This window comes from Antedon mediterranea, chromosome 1, assembly GCF_964355755.1.
Source record: "Antedon mediterranea chromosome 1, ecAntMedi1.1, whole genome shotgun sequence".
Classification (NCBI taxonomy): domain Eukaryota; kingdom Metazoa; phylum Echinodermata; class Crinoidea; order Comatulida; family Antedonidae; genus Antedon; species Antedon mediterranea.
In genome coordinates, this window is record NC_092670.1 from 2,004,042 (window position 1) to 2,014,080 (window position 10,039).

Sequence of the window (10,039 nt, forward strand, 5' to 3'; positions counted from 1 at the left end):
ATTAGGGAATCCCTAGCCATATTTGGGGAGTTCCTACGCCGTATTTGGGATTCCCTTTCCATATTTGGGGATTCCCTCACCTTATTTGTAACAACTGCTGCCGTTGTATTTGTAGCCAGATCCAGACTGATCCGCTTTTTGCAGGTCCTCCTCGCGTGATTTGGCGGAATAATTTTGTACTTACATAAAGTAGATCCATTACAAAAATCACTTAAAAGACACAATTAATTAGCATATTTAATGTTTATTATGCATTCTGATAATATAAAATTGTCATTAACATATTTATCTGTGATTTGTATATTTGAATATAAATAAAATAGAAATCTAAACGTAGAATACTTCGCGCGCATTTGTTTTTGTGTAATAACTTTTTTTTTCACTAAAAACAACAACACCACGATTGACTCACTCTCGCCGTACCGTCGTCAACGTTTGAGTGTGTTTTCGAAGTGTGTCCTAGCTCTGTTTGCCTGTTGATATGTAGTTTTGTTTGTGCTGTATTTCAACTTTTCTTTTTACAGAAGAACATGTAATTATTGAAAGCATTAAAGAACTAATTTGGTGGAACAATTTTCGTGATGATGAGAAAGAATCACAAAGTTTATTTCAAACGGAGGTGACAGATCTCGCGAAAACATGGAATCCTGTTTTTCAACTCCGGGCTGAACTTGCTAATGTATGTATGCCTAGGTACGTAGGCTGCAAAACCCCATCGTATACCATCTCAGCTGTCATCAAAATAGCGTAGTTCTAGCCTGCAAAAGAGTGCAGAATAATAATAATAATAAAGAATCCGAACTTTTTGCACAAAAAAATATCAGTACAGAAACTCTTCAACATTGAAATGCCAATAGAAATTCAAAATTTCAAACCAAGTTTATTTCTAAAGCAGGTTTCAACTTTAGCAGTTTTTAATTTACGTGAAATTAAAGTTTCATCAGCAACAAGCACATTAAAATCTCAAAAAAGCAAAATGGATACAATTTTAAGTGTGAGTATAAAGACTTTTTTTGTTACAAAAAAAAATAGTTAGGTCTAGGTAGGCCTAGCCTAGCTAATTTAAAATTGCGCAAGAATACCCATCCCATGACTTATGCAATTTCAAATTGTGCATAAAACACATTTATGATATTATAACGATAAACATGGTTTTCTTTTATTATTATTAATCTTATAGTCGCCTGTTGTCAAGTCGTTCCTGGCCGGCTCTTTCAGTGGTACTTGTTCTACCATACTATTCCAGCCTTTGGACCTGGTAAAAACTCGTCTACAGTCATCGGTGGTAATGGACGGCGCCAGCAGTAGTATGCTGAGGACTTTCAACAATGTCGTTCGCAATGAGCACATTCTTGGATTATGGAAAGGCATAGTGCCTGTAAGTAAATGTTAGACTTGCCCCAAGTCTGTATTTATTGTCTTTTTTTATATTTATTTGTTTTTATTTCGACCGCGATTTTTCTCTGAAAATACAGACTTGTGAAACACGTATAGAAATCGATTTGCAGACCGCAAACATCCGATAAGAATGACGTAGGTTATCATACCGTATTTGGCTATATGGGGCGGGCGGTATGTAAATATGGATTTCGAATCAACCAATGATCAATTTGTTTCAAAATGAAAAAGATAGAGTACGTAGTGCTGAATGTACGATCACAACTCCCTGAACTTCCTGGTACGATCGAGACTGAACAACTGTTGAAATATAAAATCGTGTTGCCAAGTTGTTTTGTTTATTAATTGTTTAGTTCTGGCCTAGGCCTCCTTCGTAGGGATACTCAACTCGTACGTAGTATGACCTGCCAAATAGAACGCCAATAAGGTACATACCACCACCGACAGGCACACAACAGGGCTACACCGGCACACAACAGGGCTACACCACCACAAAGAACAGGACAGGGTATGGATGGGTGGGAAATAAATTAAATTATCTCCGCATAATAAATGATCCATTCAATGTTTGATTTGCGGAGAAGCTAGCCTATCATATCAAGACGAGTTTTCATGTTCTTGGGAAAAATCCCATCAAATGTTTACCAGACTACTAGGCATATAAAATCATTTCTAGGCTAGCTTTCAGAAACTTTCATCAATGTACCCAAGTACACATTGTCTAAACGTAATATAGCGCATGCGCATCGTCTTAGATGTTGAGTCTTTGAAATTCTGAAATATGAATATTAAAACAGTGTACGAGTGAGTAGCCAATCGCATGCAGCTGAAACTAGTCAACCGGATAATCGTATGCACCAAGAATTCTTGGTGTCAAACCACGTGACTTGTGCGTGTTTCCCCAGACGGAGTATCCAAACTCAAGTAAAACACGTATGAAACGCCATATGTGCAAAAATATTTATATTTTTACTAATATTAAGACAAAACTCCGTCTGGAGCCCAGACTAAGTAAATGTTAACGTAGAAATTTATTTCAGATAACCATATGCAGTATATACAGTGTAACATGTACTGTCATTTAAAAAAAAGTATGTTTAACGTTGAATTGCATGATAAAAATGTTGGTAAAAATGAATTCATGACATCTGGTCTATTAGAAAACAATTATGTAGATTAAGACCTAAATTCAACAAATACATTAATATCACTGCAACAGTTATCAATATAATAATAAATACATTAATAATACCGTAGTTCCTCGGGTATAATCCCACCTCGAGTATAATCCCACCCCCGACTTTACGATTACCTTCGCACGCAAGCATATCCCCGGGCAAAGTCCCAGTGTATAATTTATCATTAGGACAGAGGTAGGCCTAGCTAGCTAGGCCGATTTTTTTTAAAGAAATTCTCACCAAAAAATAGAGTCATTTCTCTGAATTCGGCTGACTTAAAACTCATCAAACATTGGCCATCGTAAAGTTGAATACAACCTTAATATCATCGCCCCGATCTTCGCGTTCTGCACATCATGCATTCGCCGCACACTCGCTCGCCGTGTACATACTGCATGCCTTGTTTACACTACTGCTGCATGCTTGATTACCATAAAATAAACACCGCCCTCTATACCGACAGGAGCAGTACTGTAGTTCGTGTCACATGCAACAACATGCGATTTGCACAGAGCTCGAGCGTGGGGAATCGGGAGGAGAGACGGAGAACTCGTATGGAGTTTTGTCGATATTATTTAGGAAGCCAGCCCCAGATCACATTTTAGGGTATTTTTTAAGTAGAAATCTGGGAGAAAATCTATACAGTAGGCATAGACCAATTAGGCTGCCTAGGCCTAGATGACCTGGCAGTCTAATGTCTAGGCCTACATCGGAATATAGCTTTAGATAGCCTAAATGTTGTCATTTTCAGTTCATGCACCGGGAAATCCCCGGGTATAGTCCCACCTCCCAAATTCGGGCAAATTTCACGTACAAGGGGGGTGGGATTATACCCGGGGAACTACGGTAATAATATGTAATTTCTATTTATTGTACAAGATGCGTACAACCTTTGAACATTGTATAGCATGTCATAATTTAACTGTAGATTCTATTAACTGTCCCTGCTCGTTATATACAGTTATAATTAGTGATCTATCAAATGACAAACTTATTTAGTCATTTATGTAAATCTTTACTGTACCAGATAATGTCAAAAATTTTATGGGAAATGTATCTCGCACAAATACCAGCAACAAGAAGACATCACGTTACTTAAAGACAGTCTATTGTAGTTGTAAAATATCTTGTACAATGACAAGTTTTCATTTCAATAAAGATAGCTGATTGCTGTTTATAGTGTTCTCTGAAAACTGCTCAATTTTTACAATTTTGGGATATTTATATTCAGTTTTCATAGTGACATGACTCAACCAAAAGAATGGTCAACAAACACTTGTCGATCTATAAAATATTTTAAACAATTCATTGACTATATACTATATATATTGACTATAAACTGCAGAGATAATGTGTAGATAAACATTGATAGTTATGATTGCAAAAAATTGTGAAACATTTTCCACTTGAAATTGAATTGTTAATTATATTTTGCAATGTATTTGAATAGCTGGTTTAATTACAGCTTCATGACTGTCTGAAGGTTGCGCTCTGGCTAACAGATCCATTCATTGCAAGTTGATAATACAGGAGGATTACTGTACTTATTGACGTCATTTGGTCATTCATAGAAAAAAAGAATTAAACCAAGGTTAAAAACTAGAAATACCAATTTAAAACTATTGTTCTAATACACTACAGCTAGATTACAACAGTTATAAAGTTACATTCATTATTTTTTTCATTTTAGTCAATTTCAAGAACAGTACCAGGAGTAGGCATGTATTTTTGCTGTCTACAAACTCTCAAAAATACATTTGAGTAAGTGCTTCTAATTTTTATATCAATAAAATCATCATTTACAGTATGAATTATTATTTCATTTCTAAAATTGTGTAGCAAAAAAGACAATACAAACTATGTTTCTCGCCTAAAAATCAGTTTGATTAGCAATAATTGCTAAACAAAATTTTAAAATGAAATTTTTCCCTGGATATAAGTATTGTGAGATTTAACCCCCCTCCCCACCAAAAAAATAAGAAATTAACATGCTCATCTACTGCCAGCCAATCAGAAGATAATTTGCATTAAATATATTTACTTGTTGTTTGTTTCCGTAGTTGTCACAACCCAGGCCCATTGCAGGCAATTGGTTTAGGCGTCGTCGGGCGTGGTTTTGCAGGCGTAACCCTGATACCAATCACCGTAGTCAAAACACGTTGTGAGGTAAGAATCGATTAAACTGGGTCAAATTACTACACATGTATCAGTATGGTAATTCATTTATTACAGGTTTTCTTTAACAAAATTTTGATATTTTGTGTATTGTATTTTTAATCTAGAGTAAAGTTTACAACTACCAAAGCCTTGTTGATGCACTAAGAAAAATCTACACCACTGAAGGAAAAAAGGGTAAGGTGTTAATTTGTTATCTTAGTAGTCTGTAGCGGTGTTTGTTATTTAAGAGCAATAATTAATAAAGGTTAGATCCATCAATCCTGTCAACATTCTAGTACTAATGGTCTTTCCTGTTTTTAAATAAGTGAACATTAGCACTAGCCTTCTCCGCAATGTTTCATGAAAAACAAATCCAGGCTAGCCAAGCGCCTTTCCATTTTGTGTCAGTTGGTTGTTGCACTAGTAAAATATTAGCATAGTCGGGCCACAGTGATTTAACTAGGTGATATCTAATACAGTATATATAAGTGTGTGGTGGCTTTGTAGTGTAAATGTAGAGTCGAGGGGGAAAATGGCAAAAGGCTTCCCTACTAGAATGTTGACAGGATTCTAACCTTGTTCAAACCTGTTAGTGGCGGTGTTTATCGCTGTTGGTTTTGACTGAATAAAATAAAATAAAAAACTTTCTATTGAGTCTTATCAGATAATCTATATAGTTTTGACAACTCTGTAACATGACCACAGTGCTGATTTTGCCAGTTTCCCCCTCTAACTGCAGTAAAGTTGGGCAAGTGATATGTTTGCTAAGTACTATATTAAACAAATCCCATTTCGTAAGGCTTTCTCTAAGGATAAATTATTCACGTCTATTATTTTTAATATTTATTTGGTTAAAAAAAGGAAATAATTAATGTGTTTGGTGATGGGCAACGATACAAGGTGAAGCACTTTACTATGGTGACCCCCCCTCCTCTCCCAAACACTTTACAGGTCTTACAAGTGGACTGTCTGCCACGCTGTTGAGAGATGCACCGTTCTCTGGTATCTATCTGATGTTTTACACTCAAACCAAGAAACATATGCCAATTGGTAAGTGTTTGGATAAACTTGCATTTTATGTGACTATGGTGTACAGATTTTGATGTATAAATTCAATGTCTGTCAATTCACAGTCTCTAAAAGATAATTTAGCGTTTATTTACAAACATCACTTTTTATTCATAGATGAAAATGTTGCTGGTATAAAATAAGTGTTGTTTATCATTAATAAATTACCACTTGTCATTTTAATAATTAATGCTGAAAAAGAAACTAAATATCGGTCAATGCTGCCATTTAACATTCAAGTGTTGATTTTTTAGAACCTACTTTGAAAATCCTACAAAACTTAAATTTTAGATTACTTTTATTAGATAAGATTGAGCGTCAGTGCCTACCAACCATTAACTTTGCAAGTGGGATAATCGCTGGCGTCTTGGCATCCACCGTTACTCAACCAGCTGACGTTGTGAAGACGCGAATGCAGTTGTATCCAGAAAGATACAAGACCATCTTACAAACCGTTCGAAAGATTTTGGCCGAAGAAGGACCTAGAGCCATGTGTACCGGACTAGTGCCCAGATGCTTGCGGAGAACTATGATGGCAGCCATGGCCTGGACTGTCTATGAACAAGTAAGTTGGTTCTCCACTGACAATTGTAAACTGGACCAGTTAAAGATGCCTTGGTTCCCACTAGGATCCAGGCCTTGAATTTTACCGCGGCCAGTGCCGTCGGTGCCCTCCCAGTTGGCCTCAATGCCCTCGAAAATGAATAGCACCCACGGCCACTACTGGCCTGCCCTTTTTTTTGCGTTGGCCGCGAGTGCCCTTCCCGAGTTTTACCACAATAAAAACCACTGAATTAGATAGAAAATAATGTCAAGAAGATTTGTTTACACGACTCGGACGAGACGCAAAACCATCGCCTGTCTTCGTTGCAAGGGGATTTCCCTAAACGCATTTATTAATACACAAACAGTAAACAAAACATCGAACATTGCAATAGGGTAACCAAAACAATATCATCTCGGCCGCCGTGCGTGGTAAATCATGGTATAGATAGTACATTAAAATACAGGGGTGTAAACTTTTAATAATCAAGCTAAAAACGTTCCTCGATCGGAGGTTACTGAAAGTATTAAAGTCGCACAATAATCGAGCTAGCCACCTTCGATAAAAAAAATTACATGCACTCCTAGCTAGCCTAGCCTATCCTCCCGCCGCCGATCCGGTCGAACACATGCAATTCAATGCATTGGGAAAACAATTCTATTTGACGCACACGCACCCTCTGATAAGAAATTTCACACACTACACACAACGTCTTGTGTGAGAGAGTACGCGCGAAGGATCGGATCGTTGGAAAAACAATTCCTTTTGACGTACACGCACCCTCTGAGAAGAAAATACCATGTGCGTTCCTGCATGGTGTAGTCCATTATACGTGTAAAATTATGGGTGTTTACCTTTAGCACCAAAGTTAAACCTGCACCTCAACCCGAAGATCGTTGGAAGTATATCATATTTATATTTTATCGCACCCACCTCAATCCAGCAGACAGATCATCGAAAAATCTTGTTTAACAACGTCGTGCACTAAATTACCAAACGCGTTTTTACCGAATTCAAGGAAATGGTATAGTCCAGAATACACGTGCCGAAGGCTAAACAGAGAGAGAAAGGGGTCGGTGTCCGTTCGTGTTTTGAATTCTTATAAATATGGGTTATACTAACAAAAAAGCTTCAGAAATCGAAACTCGGAAAATAACTATAATTTATATTCTACTACATAATGTCATTGGCTTGATTTTTACCGTGGTTAACACTCTGTGTATGAATAGTTGTAGGTATAGGCCAACAAACAAATTGTTTTTGTATCATGTTTTCTCCGTCGGCTGCTAGCTAAGCAAGGCTGAGTAGCTTGCTGTTGTAAGGGTTTTTATACCTGTTCCGGGCCTTACTTGGTTGGCTTCACATGCCTTTTTATCGCATTATTTGAAACTAAACGAAACATTCAACACAGGACGGTAAACTATAAACGCTGAACATCGTACCTATTTATTATTTATATGTATCGTAAATACACGTAATATTTATATGAAATACAAAATTTTGGCCTAGTTATTAAAATATTTTTTGATTTTGGCCTTGGTGCGCCTTTGATTTAAAACAAATGGCCTTGGTGGCCTTGGTGCCCTCCCATTTGGCCTTGGTGCCCCTAAAATCAATGAAAACCGGAGGCCAAATGGCCTTGCCCCTAAAATCCCCAAATTCGAGGCCTGAGGATCACAAGTAATTTGACTAGTCCTGACACAATAAATCATGATCAATCGCTTTACTGCCTCTTATATTTAATCAAGTGATCAGGTTTTTCTTTAATTAAATATTTTTTAATAACAATTGTTTTCCTATTTGCAGGTTATGTCTAATTTTTCACAAAAATGAATATGGCAGATAATGATTACAAAATGAATATGGCAGATAATCATTACAAAATGAACATGGCAGATAATGATTACAAAATCTTCTGATTTGTTCTGCAACTTGATCTACAAAAAGAGCAGCTTTTGAATCACAAAAAAATGACATGATTTTAAAAATTTGCAACTTATGTGAATATATTTAACACTGTTAAGTGTAAAATAAAATAGCAACACTACTGCAGAATAGCAACATTACTGCAAAATAGCAACACTACTGCAGAATAGCAACACTACTGCAGAATAGCAACGCAACTGCAGAATAGCAACGCAACTGCAGAATAGCAACACTACTGCAGAATAGCAACGCAACTGCAAAATAGCGACACTACTGCAAAATAGCGACGCTACTGCAAAATAGCGACGCTACTGCAAAATAGCAACACTACTGCATAATTTCTACATTTGGAAGCTATTATTAAACCTTACTTGAACAACAAGTTGTCAATGATACTTAACACAGGATAACCATTTGCTTCAAAATGTTGTTAATGACTTTTATTGCGAATACTAAATATGATTGAAGGATCTGAATATATGTACAGCAGTATTATGAACAATGAACAATACAATCATTAGTATGTATACTGATAGTGACTGTGATGAACTAATGTACTATGATTGTTGTAACAAAAATAATAACAATATTGTAATTTATTGAATTAAATTTTTTATGAAGTGGTTTTTATGTTTAAGAAAGTCAATTACTGATGTTATTTTGGTATTTGAATGAATGAACTCTCTCCAGCACCCTTGGGTCATATCAAATTTATCCAAGAATAACTTAATTTAGTTCACTTTGTATCTTATTTTAAGAGTAGATTTTAAGATCGTCTATGGGCATTGTTATGTTTGCTATTAAACATCATCAGGGTTGTTGGAAGGACAATTTTAATTAATTTAAAAAGGTCCAAACATATTTATGTGTGTTATAAAATGTGTTCTTTGGTTCCAAGAGAGCATGATGAAACTGTGCCTGACATGCGTAGCTGACTCTAAAAGTTAGGATAGATGTGGTTATGTACATGTACAGTACATCAAGTAAAGGGTGGAAATTTACAGCAAGTATTATTTTTGTTCTATGAAATCAATGAGGCGTAAAGGTCCTTTAAGCTTCTTTTTTTCTGTTCATAGATCATTTCAGCTGTTTTTTTTAATGTATCCCATTCTTTCAAATTATTTAATTTTAACATTCTAATTTTGTATCATTCCTCCATTACATTGGCACATTTGGATGATGTCACTAACTGTACACTATTATTAAATCTGTTATAATGCATGCAATACAATACAACAACATTTATTCAATATTCAATATTTTACAAAGTTTATGGGTTAAGATACACAGAAGCCAAAGTGGCTTGTCTTTGCCACTTCACCATGTTGGCTATTAAAGGGCATCTAGAAAACTTAAAATATCTTTAGTTTATTAAATCTGTTATTAATGCATGCCACTTCACCATGTTGGCACATTTGGATGATGTCACTACTGTACACTATTATTAAATCTGTTATTAATGCATGCCACTTCACCATGTTGGCTATTAAAGGGCATCTAGAAAACTTAAAATATCTTTAGTTTATTAAATCTGTTATTAATGCATGCCACTTCACCATGTTGGCTATTAAAGGGCATCTAGAAAACTTAAAATATCTTTAGTTTTCTAAATCTTTATTTTCTTTAGATGGTTAATACTGTTTGTGCAATTTATAAATTTAATTTTATCGATTTGTGTGTACAAATTGAATTTATAACTAAATAAATTTATTTTATTTCTGTATGAAAGAAGTTTGAACAAAAACTGATAATATATTGTGTAAATAGT

At 35.5% G+C, this 10,039-nt stretch overlaps 1 protein-coding gene across 1 annotated transcript; it reads left to right on the forward strand.

The window, feature by feature from the left end:
- Positions 1-403: 403 nt before the first annotated feature.
- LOC140052797 (mitochondrial glycine transporter-like) lies at positions 404-9,699 on the forward strand. The gene is made up of 8 exons (XM_072098447.1): positions 404-994; positions 1,181-1,378; positions 4,267-4,337; positions 4,637-4,742; positions 4,859-4,928; positions 5,685-5,783; positions 6,107-6,366; positions 8,152-9,699. Exons 1-8 carry the CDS (start codon positions 848-850, stop codon positions 8,176-8,178), a joined length of 978 nt encoding a protein of 325 aa, XP_071954548.1. The 5' UTR covers positions 404-847; the 3' UTR covers positions 8,179-9,699.
- The last annotated feature ends 340 nt before the right edge of the window (positions 9,700-10,039 follow it).

What these genes read in the sequence shown, in the direction of transcription:
- LOC140052797 (XM_072098447.1), top strand. Translation starts at nt 848, where the DNA reads ATGCCAATAGAAATTCAAAATTTCAAACCAAGTTTATTTCTAAAGCAG. An exon ending in AAATGGATACAATTTTAAGT is followed by an intron (nt 995 to 1,180) that starts GTGAGTATAAAG and finishes TTAATCTTATAG; the next exon opens with TCGCCTGTTGTCAAGTCGTT. An exon ending in CACCACTGAAGGAAAAAAGG is followed by an intron (nt 4,929 to 5,684) that starts GTAAGGTGTTAA and finishes AACACTTTACAG; the next exon opens with GTCTTACAAGTGGACTGTCT.